Source organism: Hibiscus syriacus, unplaced genomic scaffold, assembly GCF_006381635.1.
Source record: "Hibiscus syriacus cultivar Baekdansim isolate YM2019G1 unplaced genomic scaffold, ASM638163v2 tig00111008_pilon, whole genome shotgun sequence".
Classification (NCBI taxonomy): domain Eukaryota; kingdom Viridiplantae; phylum Streptophyta; class Magnoliopsida; order Malvales; family Malvaceae; genus Hibiscus; species Hibiscus syriacus.
The window spans coordinates 214,405-231,359 of NW_024062951.1; the positions used below are offsets into that span (position 1 = coordinate 214,405).

Sequence of the window (16,955 nt, forward strand, 5' to 3'; positions counted from 1 at the left end):
TAATGATAATCAGATATCTTTCAAGGATGAACTTACGTGTGACTCAAGAAAATCGACAAAAACAATCAGTTCAATGAGAAATCTACACAAAAGTTCTCTCAGATGACACATGAGTAGTGCTCGGACAATATCTAATGGTGCAATCAGGGACATCTAGATTCTCTATGTTTCAAGAATTGTCTAGGAATGTTGTTCGGATTCGCCAGGTCATCAAAATTGATCTAGAACAGTTCCACATGTGAGTTTCAACTGCGAAAAGCATGTCCATATTAAAGAAATTTTTCCTTGAGAGGAATCAAGAGGAACGGAACAAGCAAGAGCACCGTCAATATCTGAGGTTCTTGAGAAAGTTGGAGAAGGAAAAATTCTGGTCCATGGGATTCTCGTGGAGGGTCGACAAAGAAGGAAACAAAAGATAAATGTGGATAAATTAGCTGAGAAAAATGGAATACCGGCCGAGAATGAAGGCGTGTTTATAATGAAATTTCAACTTGTATTAGGATTTTGTTTTGTGGATAAGTTTTTTCAATCATAGTCGATAGAGTAAATGAAGTTTATGTTTGGTTAAGACACTGTCAGTTACAAAGGGACTTGAGGATAAATAGATGCATTTCATACCTCAATTGTTACAATTGATTTAAGGAGCAAATAAGATTAACATGAGCATCCGGTTCAAATCTTTCTTATTGTCCTCCCTTTATAAGCATTTTCTTATTCGATTTCCTCTCATTCTATCTGTCATATCCATTTTAAGTTGAAAGCTTAGGCCCACAATTCATGTCTTAATGTATAAGATCACACGGTTTGCTAGTTTCAATCCTAATCTCGTGATAAGTGATCTGAGCCAAGTTTGCGAGTGAAATAAGTGTTTTGTGGCACATCAAGGAAGCGAGGTTTAGGAGACCTGTGCTGATAAGCAAAAGAGGGAATGCTCAAGACACATAAGTGGTATCCGAAATATGTTAAAGATGAAGACCGATCAAAACTAAGCCCACTTGATTTCAAACCTTTTGGTCAGAACATTGGTAGAGATAGTCTTGGATACAAGAAGTTACACACATAAGTGCATCATTGAGGATGTGCCAACTTTAGCCAACAATCAGGTTTGCAATTATTTTAACTCAAACAATATATGTTGAAGGATGCAAACTACCTTCTCTTTTTATTTATTTACTTGGTCGAATTATATTTCATGTCAATAGATGCTACATAAATAAATTTCCTAAGAAAATTTATCTGAAACTGTATTACTAAAAGATGAAAGTCATTAAGAAACTGAGGTGAAAGGCCTGTATGTTTGGAGATCCTTAGCGATTACAGCAACGGAGCCAGCCGCTGCTAGAACCGATATAATCAAGCAGGTCACGACCAGGACGTTTAGCCATATCCATTTCCAGCAAAAGGGTCGAATGTTTTCTCTCGATATGTGCATTTGGATCGGGAAATACACCGTCAACGGCCAAAATGAAGCGGCACCGAGCAGACCAAGAATGCCGTTAAAGAATGGGAGAAGCATCGCGACCACGGTTGTGGTGATCACATAAGCTGTTCGCCATACAAGCCTAAAGGTACTGAAAGTATAATCCCCAACCAAAGGAAGCTTAATTGGTCGACTTCCTTTTATGAAATTGTTGTTTGGCCATCGGTTTAAGCACCAGTCTTCCACCTGTTTGAATATTGGTTGGCAGAATACCTGGAGGGGAAAAGAAACAAAAACATCATTTTATTTGAGTTTATGTACATTGATCAATATTATAGTCTAAATTCGAATGAAATTACCTGGTAAGCTCCCACAAGATGAATAATAATGCACAGATTAGCAATGTCGATTAGCCAGTAAGGTTCATAAAACCCGAACCCTGTTAGGAAATTGCCTGGAGCGGTGTTACCGATGCTGCATAACCCAGAACTCCACACGAAACGTAGAACATGGTGGTGACCGAGACACCAATCGAGGTTGCCTTTTTCATGGATTCATTTTCCGGTGGACTTGATTTCAGTGTATCCTGCAATTCCATGAACATTAGTCTTTTTCTTTTACTTGGAAGGTAAAAGGGTCATAGAAACCAGGAGACATGCCTGTATTTCAATGAGGACATTGGAGAAAGCATAGGCGAACGCGATGTCACCAAGGGCCTCAAAGCAGTTCCAAACCTTCTCCCAGCCCGTCACATCGATTCCGATTGTCGTCCCTGTCAAGCTCGTCCTAGAACCAGACCCTCCTGCAACTTTGGCTATCGATAGACCGAGACCGATGCAAGAGTATGCAAACGACATAACGGCAGCGACCACAGAGAGCCACGAGAGCTCATGGAAGTTCGGGATTTGGCTTAATATGATCTCCATGATGCCGAAGATAATAATAAACATGTTGTTCTTGACGTGGCAGCCTACAGCATGACCCTCTTTGTGAAAGCAACCTGATCTTTTTATCGCCCTGGTTAATCCAACGTACATAAGAACATCATATTCCTACCATATAAATCAAAACATCAGAAGAAAAAAAAAACTTACGCCATACTAATAGCTGAAGTGATTGAATATCCAATTGTTACCCCCACAAGATTCACATATTGTGCTATTCCACAAAACTTGTTATTGATTCCTCCTGCAAAAAACCCAGAAACTATTAGCATTTTGGGGTTCCAAGTACTTGAAGAAGAAATTTTTACAGTCACCTAAGTTATATTTGACAGCATCCATGTAACAGCTAAGTCTTGTTCCTGAAACAGGGTCCCTGCAACAATCAGCTAGGAGATTCGATGTGAACCAAGTGATGACGGAGAAGATTACAAGAGCAATTGGGCCAGCAATCCACCCTAACTGAGCAATGCCCCATGAAAGAGACAACACTCCTGAACCTATAACTGCTGTTATTATATGTGCACTTGCACTCACCCAAGTTCCTTCAAAAAAAGGTAAGATTTATAACTTTAAAACCGATGAAAACAAATGTTGCAGAAAAAACCCAGATTCGAATATGGCTTGCCTGTTCTTTTTGATCCATCATCATCAACATAAGGAGCAATGGTCGGCTTGCCAGTTTCCAACTCCATGGCAATTAATGTATAGTTTCTCTGGATATAACTTCAACAGACTATATACTTGAAGGATGTTAGATTTGTGTTTTGGGGTTTGAGAGATTATTGAGTATTGCTTGCTTGGAAAAATCAAGACCAAACTCTATGGATATTCATAAAGCTGTGAAGAATTTGAAGATGATCTTCTTAAAGAAATGTAAAATCACTTGATTTGGTAACCTCTAACTGTGACCTTTTATTCCAGATACCGAATAAGAAAAAGTTCAATCTAAAAAAGGTATGTAATTATAATTTTATATGTAAATTGTATATATGATAAGCACAAACTTCAATAAAGCTGTCGTTTCTTTATAAGGAAACGGTGATTTATTTTTGGATTGATTCACACTGACAATTTGGTAACCTTCGGGTATAGATTAACAAGAAGTACTAATGCATGTATAAAATATTTTTTTTAGAGAAAATGGAAAATTGAAAGAGATTTAGTTATAGATTGAGGGGTCGTAGATGGATTAAAGAGGTAAATTGAACTTCTTTTCGAATTTTCAATATCTTAGATGAATTTGCAGTATGGTCTCATTTAAAACTCATCTTCTTCGGTTTCCAGAATTACAGAGAGAGATGAAAGACAGAGTGGCATCGTAACCGAAAAGACCAAACATTGCCTTTTGACTCACCGGCCACTGCAGAGGGAAAAAATATTTTTTATTTTATTTTTTTATCTTTGGCGGTTTAATTTTGGCGTTGTGATAATCTATAATCGGTTACGTAAATTAATATTGAAAAAATTTAAGTTCATTTAATAATGGGAACGTCAATTGGGCTGGTAGATGTTCTTATATTTATTTTCATCAAGAATTTTTATTTTTGTTTTTACTCAAAACTTATGATAGATTTAAAACTTAAATTTATTCGTATCATGCTATTATTAAGACTCAAATTATTCTTACCTTGTTATTTTCATAAGTCTCAAAATTCATTTAATATTTTGTCACACCTTTTCTCGCGACCCAATTTATATAATATTTTTAGAAATATTAAATCGCAATCAATAAATTAACAATTAATTTAAACGGTCTTCAAATTTTTAACGAAAAAGAACTAATTTAGACCATATGAATAGTTCGGTGACCATTTTATAACATTTAATAGTCGGGGGACATCATCTTATAGTTAGAGGACTATTTTATAATTTTTAATATTCGGAGACTTAACAAAGCAATATCCAATAGTCAGAGGATCATTTTTACTTTACCCAAAATACAAATCATAAAAATCTATTAACTACTCGAGTCATCAATGAAACCCATATTATCTCATATTGTGTGAATTCGAATCTCTTGATAAAATATAATAGATATATATAATATACTTAATAAAAAATTATAATCAAATCTGACTCAATCACGAATCTTGAACGGCTATGGTTGGAAATAACTATATCTATATCCATTGACCAAAGAGGCTCATAGTTATTACTACGACTACTAGGCGCATTAAAACAATACTTGGCTAGTTATCTAGATTGAGCAAATACAATTAAAGAAAAACCCTAATATCAATATTTAGCAGCCTTGGCTTTTTGTTTAGGGTATATATATATATGTACAAACTTTTAGAATAGGGAAATAACACTTGATGTTACTTCTGCCTAATGCCCACATTCAACAGGCAGGTAGATAGGTTAACATATTTAGGCTTCTGTTGTTATCGAAAACCAGATTTCTGGCTAATGCTATGGTTTGGCTAACCCGTTAATGCACAGACACGGGCGTATAATTTTATATAAGGAGAGATGAACTTATAAATTTTTAAGGGGATAAATACAGATTTTCAACATAAATATATATATAATATAAGAATTTATTTTTTTAAAGAGAACCACCCCTTTTGATCCAGATTACATGAAGCAAGAGATTGGTAAGAATCATTGTTCAAATCACAATAACAATGAGTTCAAATCACATGAATCTCTAATCTACATCGAACATCCATCCTAAGAACAATGAGTTTAAATCACAATAAGTTCTAATCTATGTTAACATCCCACCCTAAGAACACTGGTTGTCTGGTTCATTAACGTTGGAATTGCACAGCGGTGCAATTGTAACAACACACAATCATCATGGAGAAGTGACTTGGTTCCGGATTCTGCTGGAGCGCCTGACTGGTGTAACTTCATCTCCTTCTCCCTTCAAGACAAACATGCAAACCGACAGTGTTAGAAAACAAGGTCCGATCTAGGTAGTTGGCCATAAATGACAGGTATAATAAGAGTGTTACTTACATGCTTGCTAGGTATCTTATCATATGTGGTAAAACTGCCGTAGGAAGACAAAACCGTAGAGGAATCTGATGAAGCAAGAGATTCTCTCCTGTAACTTTTCCTAGTCTTCCTTTCTTGGCTTTTATATTTATTTGGTTCCTTGAGCCCTTTACTATAGCAGCTACTCATGTATGAAGGGCATGATTCACTGGCCATGTCCATTTCTGTCTGCCAATTCATGGAAGATCGCCTTTCAAGGACTGTTGACACTGGTTGTTTCACAGGCACTGAAGCGTTAGGCAAGGAGGGCTTTCCTCTCTTTGTGTAGATTAAAGCTGAAGCTGCTATTAGACACAACACAAGCAATGCATAATCCATCGTATTCTTTTCAATAAATCGATCTTCGGGGCTGTTAATTGTAGAATCATCTACAGAATTTTCAGAGCTGAAAGTAGAATCTTCCTCAGGGAACATAGTTTCAGTAGCCTGTGGAATTGTTATGCTTGGGTGGTCTTCAAGGTTCATATTGCTCCCTACCTCTAACTGATCAAGTTCAATCATCTCAGCCCCACTCTCTTGTTCCACTGCAACAGTTTCTTCTTCTGAAACCAACTCCAAGATTTTAAAATCTTCATTCTTTTGTTCTTCATCTTCATCCGCATCACTTTCTTCTTCTGAGACCAGCTCCAAGTTTTTCAAAAACTCATCGTCTTCTAGCTGTTCATATTCATCTACTGCCTCATCTGCTTCAATCTTTCCATAATACTTGTTATCAAATAGTTCACCTCCATCATCTCTCTCCCTTACAGACTCTAACACATGACTCAAATTAGCATATTCAAAGAGACTGAACGTGCCCACTTCTCTTGAACTGGAAACAGTGTTGGAAACATAAGACAAGAAGCTAGCGGACCAGTGCTGAAGATTTCCAGTGAAAAGCTCGAATTTAGCTTTCGCAAATCCAGTGACTTCAGGCGGAACGTGGAAGTTTAATAGGCTTAATTCTTCCAAATTTGAATTAGCTGCTAGAACTGATAAATAAGCAAAGGCCAATACCAGAAGCAAAGCGATGAACTTTGACCTGGTACGAAAACGTGGCTTACACTTTCTTTTATCCTCAAAACCCTTTCCAACCATGGCAGCAGCAATGGGGTTTGTTTCTTCTGAAGAAATATCCTCAGATTCTCTTAGTGAACCTTCAGACTGTGTTTCTTCACTAACATCCGTGTCAGAAGAGCTTTCCGTTGTGAAGCATTCCTCGAGTTGCTTGCAGTCTCTTTCTCGATAAAGCTCGATTCTATGATTTGGCCTATAATGAAGAAACTGAGGCCTTGGAGAAAGGTAATTCGTTTTTGGATCATAAGTATGCATCAATGGATCTGCATCAAGTGGTGCTAAAACAGAAACTTTGGAACTAATCTCGAAGCTTGGAATCACTTTAACTGAACCCTTTTCCTCTGGAAGAGTCTTCATTAAGGAATCAACATTGCTTTTCAAAGATTCCTTATATTCATAGTTGTTGCTTTGTAGCCCATGCGGAACCTCAACATTGTTCTGCTTGAACCCGGTCTGTTGAGTCGACTCGTTATCTTCCATAAGTATGCTTTTAGCATCAGCATTGTTTTTGAAAGGTTCCTTATAATATTCATGATAGTTGCTTTGTAACTCACGAGGCATCTCAACATTGTTCCACTTCAAACCGGTCTGTCGAGTTGACTCGTTATCCTCCATGATTATGCTTTTAACACCAACGAAAGAGACCTTCTGGCTCAAACCAACCTCTGGGGTTGATTCACTATCTTCCATGATTAAGCTTCTAACATCAGAAAAGGAGACCTTCTTCTGCTTCAAAGCAATCTCCGGGGTAGATTTGTTATCTTCAATGGTTAGACCTTTTATATCAGAGAATGAAACAGAAGATCTAGTTGGCTCATTTCTCTCAACCAAGACTTTCTTTCTGGGTGACGCATTGATCTTCGAAGCAGCCGAGATTGTCGGTGTCATGAAATTCTTTGTACCCTTTGAAGGGGCTGGTGATCTGAGTCTTGTGGGTTTTGGATTCTGGTCTTTGCTATTCTCCTTGTCGAGATCACTCAAAGAATCTACACTTCCTCTCCCAGTGGAATGCCTTCGAGGAAAATCTGGAAAATTGTTAAAATATAAACAAATATCAGAAACCATAAAATCTTACTGTTTGGCTGCTAGGAAATTTCCCACCAGTGCAAGAAAAAAATACAACCAATATTTCTAACAAAACTAACACGAAAAGGAACAAATTTTCGAACCCAAATTTCCTTTCCTACATTCACTTTAGAACCCTCGGTAATAATGCATCAAAGTTCATTCCATTTGTTCCACACCCTTAATTCCTAGTTCCAGAACTCGATGATTAAAACTCAGCAAAGTAAAAAGAAACAAAAAGAGAAGAGTAAAAGAAAATGGAACCTGAAGGACCACTAGCCGGAGTTTTGGGGTTAATTGCTCTGGGATTTGTTATAACAGCCGGCTTTGTAAAAGGATTTCCACTGAAACTTCTTCTTGTGGGGTCGCAGAGTTCAGATTTCCTCATAATAGGGTTCGTTCTCCATGGGATCGATGATGAAGAAGACGTAGTTTTGGCGGGTGATGCCATTATTGATATTCTTTTTTTCCTTTTTCGTTCTCTATCTGTTGGTTGGAATTTGGATGAAATAGGACTTAGGGTTTTGGAATGGAAACAGGAATTGAAATCTTTGAAGCGAAAATGGTAATGGTAAGATCGTGATTCTGTGAATGGGAAAGAAAATCTTGGAAAATTTTCACGAGTTGAAATAAAAATATGTAACGGTTAGTTTCTTTAAAGCATAAATTCAGATTCTGGATTGGGATTTTGACCGTTGGCATAGGGGGTTTTGAAAAGGTTTTGGAACGAATGTGAACCGTTGATCATCATTTGTTTAGCCGTTTAAAAAGTGGCTGAGCCGTTGAATATCTTTATTTGAATTTTGTTTTGTTGTTTTACGTAAAACGTTTTTCGGAAAATATTTTCCCCATTTTTTAATGTTTGGTTGGAAGGAATTTGATTGGTCAACATAAAACATTTTCCTAGTGAAGAGAATTTCCTTTGTATTTTTTGAAAAATGATTTACAGTCTGATTTTCCGTAAGTCATTTTTTGAACTTTTCACTCCAAAAAATAAATACTCAAAATAATTTTATTTTATGAATTTAATATTAATAAAAAATTTAATATCACCACCGTAGGCGTGACCCAGTTGGCAAAGAAAGGCTCTTGGGATTATGAGCTGGTCTCATGTCCTAGGTTCGAACCGCGATGGCTGGAATCCTGGAAAAAAGCGGGGGGACAGAGTGGTGGGTTCTTTGAACCCCTCCGGAGGTTGCCTTGTAGGGTCGGATTCTTCAGCATGACCTTGGAAGGTCTTACGTTATCAAAAAAAATATTTTAATATTATTTTAATCAAAATATTAATTATTAAAATATGTAAAATATATTTATTAATATTTCTAATAATATGATATTATAGTTTTAATATTATAATAAAATATTCAATTATATTATAATAAATATATTTAAAATATACTAATTAATATTTTTAAAATATAATATAACACTATTACTTTAATAAATAATTAATATAATTTATAATATTTTTATTTCAATAAAATATATCAATATTAATATTTTTATTAATAAAATTATAAAAAATATTTTAATAATAAATAAATTATTTTATTATTTTAAAATTAATAATATTAAGTTTTATGATAAATAATATTATTTATTGTATTTAATATTTGTAATAAATATTTTCTTAAAAATTCATCAATTTGTAGAAAAAGTGTTTAAGCAACATCTTCCAAATATCGTAAAACGTTTTCGAAAAAATATTTTCCGAAAAACGTTTTCAGTTAATCAAACGAACCCAAGTTCGAATTAAAGTTTCGTTAGAGATGTTTGATGACACAAGAAGAATTAAATGTTGAAAAATAATGAATATTTTAAATTTTGAAGTATATTAATTTATTGATAAAACTAAAATTCTGAATAATAAATTATTATTTTATATTTTATTATATGTGACTTTTAAAATAGTATATAATATGTTCAGAACAATTAAACATGATTGAAAAATGATGTTTAAAATAAACTATTTGTAAATATTGTTGAAAAAGATTTGGTGCATAAGACACTTTCATTTGACATGGAAAACCTATAAGAGTTTAAAAATTATTTATAAGCAAGAATTAACTTTTTTTTATTGTTCTTTTGGTACAAGGTTTCATCTTAATTAGTTCGGACCGATCTGTGTCTCACATTTGGCTTTGGTAAGTGAATCTCCAAGCAAAATTTTCTATATAAAAAAAATTGAACACGAGATCTTATTTTAACGATATTAAATAGCTTACCACTTAAATCAATCCATATTGGTAACAAGAATCAACATTAAATTTGTAAAATAAGACTTTGCCTCGTGTACAAATGCCGGGGCGTAAATCAATGCATATAATTATCTAGCCCATGAGCAAGACTTTGCCTCATGAGTAAGTGATGCAAAATATATGGTTCAGTTGGACTTGTGTGTCCTATCAAAATTTTAGCTCGTGTAATTATTTCTTTTAATATCTTTTCATATATAATAATAGCTTTGAAATTAATTGTCATTGACGTTTGCATTGATTAAAAAAATAATTTTTAAGATTTAAAAATAATTATCATCAATAAATCTGTTTCCAAATTACATTCACTCCCATTAAATTTTCTTCTTTAATAAAAGAAAGTTGACCAACTAATTCTAAAAACACACGAAAATACACCATGTTTGAAAAATATTTTTTTGATGATAGAAAAAAAAATAAGGTTGAGTTTGATTGTTCACCTAGATTGTAATGTCGAAGTGTAAATGTTTATTATTGTATCACGAGAAATAGTCATCCAACGTTTCAAACATCTCTATGTTTCAGTTATATATAACTTAATTCAATTTTAGAGTTAAAAATTCTTCGTATTTCCAATCATATTTAATTTAAATTACATTAGGGCGATGTTAACAGTTGACATATGTATATCTCGAAGAGATATTCAAATAATTTATTTGCTCTGAACAACCTTTAAAAAGTGTTGTCCTAACAACCCAACAATATTAATCCTTTACGCTATTCTCAGACTCGCCAAAACCTGGAGTGGAACGTTAAACTAAAATCTCAAAAATATGATAACCCAAAATTACTTGATGAAAATTTTGACTTGTCTTTTGGAGTATGGGTCAACTGTCCTTTGCAGAGAATGATATAGTCAAGCATTTACATTTATAGGGGGAGCTTAAAAACAATTAGGAAGGAGTATAATCCAATTAGAGCAGTAGCACACCTCACTATATTGGGCAACTACACCTTGTTTTGAGTGAGTTGCTCTTGCTCTAGACTTAATAAAATCTTCAACCCCAACGAATTAAATGTCCAAACTCAAATTAATTTATAATTAAATAAATTTAATGGAAAATTACACTAGCAATCACTTTGTTTTTGGTTACTGAACTTTTGGGATAGTTTCATTTTGGTTACTAAAATTTTAAAATTTGCATTCTAGTTCACTAAAATTAATTCGCTTTCACTATAATCACTATCATTAGAAAATGTTGACACGAAGTCTTCCTCCCAACAAAAAACCCTAATTTTTCAAATTGGTAGACGTTGCAAAAGTTGAAATTCCGATGAATGAAGAGATCGTCGGTCAATGATAGGAAAGTTATGTTTGGACAGAGGATAAACATATGAAGAATTGAAACTTGATATTATCATATAATTAATATATGAAGAATATTATTATATTATTAATTTTTAATGAAAAATAATTAGTTTGTTATTAATTCTAGTCGTATGATTATTTAATTTTTTAATAATCGGAAGACAAAATAGAAAATGTCTTATCGTTTAAGACATATGAGCGTATTTACCCAATAATTAATAGCCATATATGGTGGCAGGATCTGTAATTTGGGCTCAATTCGTTGCCCATTATTAATCCTTCTGCCTCTTAAGCTCCTCTCTTCACAAATGTACAAAACCCCCAAATTCTCCGATTTTCCCGGCAGATTCTTTTTCTTCACCGTTACATTTGAACCCTAACTATATAAAGGTAACTCACTTTCCCCAATTTTCCCCCAGATAATTTTAATCATTTTTTTAAACTTTTAAGTGGCATTTTTTTATGCTGATAGAATGCCGCCAGATATTTTGCTACACTTTCCTCTACGATTTGAGTTCTTTAATTTTTCCGAGCAACCAAACAGGATTCTTCAGTATATTTGCTTTATTTACTTGGATTTTAAGCAACATCTTATCCAGGCATTCAGATCCGTTCCTTTCTGAGCAAGACTACTCCACTTATTATTTATTCTATAGTTAGGTAGATGATGAGCTTTTGTCTTTTTGTATCTGTTTTTTTATTTACTTGAACATGCTTTGGAGTTTTTTTTTTTTTGAACTGAGCTTATTCAGCATTTTATGAGTGTAGAATCTAATGTGCTTGTAAATTATTTTATTAGTATTATTATTTTGGCATCATCTCATAGAAGCCCCATGTATGGTTGATTTGAGGAGGGGGAAGGATGTGATTCGAATCCAAGTTTTTGAAAAGGAAAACATTATTAAATGCTTTGCTTTCTATTTTGGTTCGGAAATGTGAGGTTTTATGCTAGTAGTAAGTAATCATGCTTTTCAAGGAAGAGCATTGATGTTATGTTGTTCTTTTTGTCTTCATCCTTTAAATGCTGGTTGAACTTTTAGTATTTTAAACTCTACTTCCTTTCGTTTAACTTTATTATGCTTGCTTCTTGTTTTCTGCAGGATAGACGAGCCTTGTTTTGCACTGTTTCTTTGAGTACTCTTTTGCATGCATCTCCGGGGCAAGGCATCCTATTGGTTAGTTTTTAAGTAGATAATTTTATCTTAGAGTCTCTGCAGTTTTGTTTTGTTTGAAAAGGTACTGATTAGGAGTTGTAAGGAATGGAAGTTCTTAGTGTAAATCATGAAACGAGGCATCGTAAATTGACCTCACTTAGGGTGTTTAGGGGTCTGGTATGCTTGCTGGTGTTACTTTCAACAGCTTTTATGATGATAGTCTATTGTGGCTTTTTTAGTACTGTTGTATTGAGGCTTTTCAGTGTGCATTACAGTTGAAAAGTAACAGCTTTCTTCTTTAGTTCTTGGCTAGATTTATGGCCTTTTCTATTTGAGAAAATAAACAAAACCAAAGTCATTTTTTCTGGAGATGATGTTCCTGCAAGGGAACTTGTTCTGCTCATTTGCAACCACCGGAACTGATGTTGACTGGATGTATCTGTGGGACCTTGCATTGCGGAAAGATTGTATGGGATACATAAAGTACATCCTTAAGAGCAGCTTGATGAAATTACCTGTATTTGGTTGGGCATTCCATATTTTGGAGTTCATCCCTGTGGAGAGGAAGTGGGAGGTTGATGAGGCAAACATGCGCCAGATGCTTTCAAAATTCAAAGATCCCCGAGATCCCCTTTGTCTTGTTCTCTTTCCTGAAGGAACGAATTTCATGTATATTCCTTTTCTTTTAGCTGTCATGTATATTCCTTTTCTTTTAGCTGTCATATCACATCTATTCTCTTTTTTTTGATATTGTTGTGTTTTATGTGAACAGCATGGTGCATGTAGAAATTTTACCTCTAGTTTCCTGCTTGTGCGATTCTCCATGACTTTTATCTACAGTTTACCTTGGGTTCTTTGTCGATGCATGTGCAGTGCACTAATCCATGAATTATTCTTTTTCTTGCAGTGCTCAGAAGTGCTTAAGAAGTCAAAAATATGCTACTGAAAATGGCTTACCCATCCTAAAGAATTTGCTGCTTCCAAAATCAAAGGGTTTTAATGCCTGCTTGGAAGATTTGAGGAGCACTTTGGATGCAGGTTGTTTTTCTTCTTTATGCCCTTCTATTGGTTGCCTGTGGATTTGTCTCTTAACCTTCTATACATTGATATATCCTTGACAGAAGATTATTTTTAATAGGACCCTTCTAGCTCATATTGTGGTAGGTAGTTGTAGAGCAAGCTTTGACAGTGGTGATAATATGTTACATTTTCTATTTTCCCCCTCGAGTGACCAATAAACTTTCTTGTCATGAGATGGAGTTAATATTAGCATAAGAGACCTGTTTCTCACATTATTATGATTTTATAAATACAACTAGTTTCTCTTTCCCGCTTTACTTCCTGGTGCACTACCTAAACTAAGGTCACTAGCTTCTAGATATCAGCTTAATGTCACACAGCTTAGAGAAGGGTGATAATCTCTTCACAATGTGGGAAGAGTTGGACTTTTCCTATTTGGATGACACTTCCTTGACCGGTCTAGAGCTGATCAAGATTTTTACTTCAGACCTTTATTTTATTTTTCAGATTCAAAAAATAGCAGGCTAGGTAGAGAGTTCCTAACTTTGCATAACAAAAAATAACATGAAGTTTCATTGTCCGTACTCGATTCACATGTGCAAGAAACCTGGAGGATGCCTGAATTATGGGCATATAAAAACATTAAAACTTTTTTATGGTTTTGAAGAGGCTCCAGTAAGACTGAAATCTGGGCTTAGGATAAATTCAACTATTCCATTTTTATAATCTCTTAGATTTTTAAGAGAACGCTTAACTTTAGTTTTCATCTGATAAACCCAGTTTATCCACTTCGACAAATTTCCATGATTTATTTGTTTGCTTGCAGTTTATGATGTGACCATCGGATATAAGCATCGCTGTCCATCCTTCTTGGATAATGTCTTTGGTGTTGACCCTTCCGAAGTTCATATTCACGTCAGACGCATTACCTTGGATGACATCCCGATGTCTGAAAGGGAAGTAACTGCTTGGTTAATGGATACATTCCAACATAAGGATCAATTGCTTTCTAATTTCATGTCCGAAGGTTATTTCCCTCCGCATGGAACAGAAGCGAACCTCTCTGCATTCAAGTGCCTCGTAAACGTTATGCTGGTGCTCATCTTGACTAGTGGATGCACATTTTTAACCTTTTTCTCATCCATTTGGTTCAAGATTGTTGTATCCTTATCTTGTTCCTATATGGTTTCTGCCACTTATTTCAACATCCGTCCGGTACCAATCTTCAGCTTTGTCAAAACTTGTGTTTAAGCCTAATTTTTCTTCCAATTTCTTTTATCATGCAAACTTGATAGCTATTCATCATAAGCAGAGCATTGAGAAGTGCTTGCCGGGAAACTTCATTCTATACGGCTGCCAACATCTCCTGAATATGGAGGTACGTGTTGGGAGGTTAAATAGCCTGTGCCACGCGGTTATGTGCAACACAATTATACTACAGAAGAAGGGTCATGACAGAGAATCTATCCTGTTAAAATCTCCGGTACGTGCTATATTCAGATATCCATGTACTGTAAGTAGAATGCTAGGGTTTAACCGTACAATCTCTTAAAAAAATGCAACAAAGGTCCTTTTGTGCTATGCATCTTCAAAGAAAACTCCGAAAGCTACTTGTACTCCTGAAGAAGATAAAGATTAAAAGCAAGGAAAAGTGGGCAAATTCTTTCCAAACTCATCGATTTGATGATCTGACTATACGAAATTCGATTTAGAATTTAGAATGGTGAAAATATTAATCAACAATCACATACAAGCAACGAAACATTTGCCAAATAGAAAATAACAATATATGTGGCCTAAAACGTACATGAAAAAGGAATGAAATAAATAAAGAAACAAACATGTAGTGTACCAAAACAAGATGTAAATTGATCAAATATCATCATTTTTTTCAACTTGTCAACATTGTCAGCATCAACTTGAAGCAGGTCAAACTCCCAGGAATCAAATGATTTCAATTTTTGCCATGTTTTATGATCCTTTGAAGAACAACAGTCCTTGCTCTCCTAATATCCCGGCTACAAATGTCGGCTTGTTGTCCCAAATCCTCCACATTCTTCATAAAAACACCAAGCTTCTTTTTTATCTCATCTATCCCAATCTTCACAGCTTCTTGCTCTATTGCGAAATCCGCATTCTGTAACAGAGCTTCAATTTCAATCTCCAATCGATCGACGAGAATCCGGATGTTATCCAAGTCTTTAATAGCCACATATGTGCCTGCTTGCATTGAGGTAATCACTTCCTTTTGTCCTTTCAATGCATTTTCATAGTTTCTCCACATAGAATCAATCCATTTCCCCATCGAACCTAAGGGGATCGATGTCGCAGCAACGAGCGCAGCGGCAACCGGTGGTGCCGCCATTGCCGCAGCCACGACCGAACAAATCAACACGGAAACAAATGTAGCGACGAATATCATACTTGATACCTTACGCCATGCATGAATGTACTTAAGCTTCTTGTCTAGCTTGTTCTTCCTATGCTGCAATTTCTCCAGCATTGTTATTTGCTGCCTGTAAACAGATTGAAAGATCTGAAAGAACTCCTCCGTGAAAGGGTCCTCAGCTGCCTTGAAATTCCTCAGTTCTTCCAATGTCCTCATGTATTTGCTCCCGCCGACCTCGCTTTCTTCCTCGAATTGTTGCAGAGCCATTAATATCAGCAATTGGCTGTCTCGGGCTCGCTTCAGGCATTTCTCTAATGCAGAGCAAAAATCAAGTGTTTGCAAGCTGTTCTCGAAGTACTCCTCGACGAGCTCGAACAATTCTTGGTTCTTCCATATATCTTTCTTGCATTCCAAAATAACTTTAACCACCTCTTGGTTCATCTCCAAAAGACAACCGGTTACCTCTCTGAGTGAATCGAATGAAAGGGCTCGAGCTTCGACACCCATTGCTAGTGTGTTGATGACATGATTGGTTCGAGCCTGGACATTGGTGTCGAATGTCTGCAACTCTTTGTCTAGCTTGCAAGCTGCTTCATAGGAACTCAATTCAGTTGTGTACTGCAAATTGCTGCTAAGAGTGATAGATGACGATGATGTTTCTGATGTTCTCTTGCTCCCATGATTTCCCATGGCTCTATCAGATCAGATCTAAGCAAAGAACAAAAGATTATCAAATCCCAGAGCTTGAGATCTGGTTTCCAGATTATGAACAGATGAGGTGAAATATAAAACAAAGAACTTTACTTTTCCAAACTATATCGTCCCACCAAGAAAATGAACACTTTCGATTTCGAAAAAATACCCAAAAAAGTGGAAAATTTTGAAAGACCCGATAGAAAACAAGACTATTGGTCAAAGGGTATTGAAAATTTTGAATCTTTATCAGAATAGAAACATTGGGAAGAAAATGAGGGAGACAAGTTTTGATGGGTTATCTTCGAAACAAAGAAAGGATACAACAAAAAGCAATTAGAAGGTGAATGGAAGATTAATAAGCTTAAAAACAAACTTAGAACCATTAAGAACCAAGACAATTAAATAAAAATCAAATCAATGCTTTAGGCAATTAGTAGTCTTTTTTTCTTTCTTTCTTTTTGCTTTAAAAGAGATTTGAGAATGACTTGCACGCATGAGAAATGGGAACCGAGTGGCATGGAAAACGCGGGAAGCAATGTATTTCCATTTTCTCTTTCTATCTCTAAAAACTTTCATCCCTTTTTACAGTTTTAATGCGCAAAGCAACGGTCAGCAAAGAAAAATGATGAGCTTTCCCATGGCTA

The 16,955-nt window shown here is 35.2% G+C and overlaps 3 protein-coding genes and 1 pseudogene across 3 annotated transcripts; 1 reads left to right on the plus strand and 3 right to left on the minus strand.

The window, feature by feature from the left end:
* Positions 1 to 1,135: 1,135 nt before the first annotated feature.
* LOC120149650 lies at positions 1,136 to 3,192 on the minus strand (annotated as a pseudogene).
* Positions 3,193 to 4,949: 1,757 nt separating this feature from the next.
* On the minus strand, positions 4,950 to 8,038 carry LOC120149657. Its single transcript, XM_039162385.1, has 3 exons — positions 7,753 to 8,038; positions 5,329 to 7,448; positions 4,950 to 5,233 (listed from the first exon to the last, which is right to left on the minus strand). The coding sequence occupies exons 1-3, from the start codon at positions 7,937 to 7,939 to the stop codon at positions 5,165 to 5,167; spliced, it is 2,376 nt and encodes a 791-aa protein (XP_039018316.1). The 5' UTR covers positions 7,940 to 8,038; the 3' UTR covers positions 4,950 to 5,164.
* A 3,301-nt stretch (positions 8,039 to 11,339) lies between these two features.
* LOC120149649 (probable 1-acyl-sn-glycerol-3-phosphate acyltransferase 5) lies at positions 11,340 to 14,766 on the plus strand. Its single transcript, XM_039162381.1, has 4 exons — positions 11,340 to 11,442; positions 12,153 to 12,875; positions 13,114 to 13,244; positions 14,053 to 14,766. Exons 2-4 carry the CDS (start codon positions 12,577 to 12,579, stop codon positions 14,475 to 14,477), a joined length of 855 nt encoding a protein of 284 aa, XP_039018312.1. The 5' UTR covers positions 11,340 to 11,442; positions 12,153 to 12,576; the 3' UTR covers positions 14,478 to 14,766.
* A 356-nt stretch (positions 14,767 to 15,122) lies between these two features.
* On the minus strand, positions 15,123 to 16,372 carry LOC120149769 (UPF0496 protein At4g34320-like). The gene has a single exon (XM_039162477.1). The coding sequence runs from the start codon at positions 16,303 to 16,305 to the stop codon at positions 15,181 to 15,183; it is 1,125 nt and encodes a 374-aa protein (XP_039018408.1). The 5' UTR covers positions 16,306 to 16,372; the 3' UTR covers positions 15,123 to 15,180.
* Positions 16,373 to 16,955: the final 583 nt, after the last annotated feature.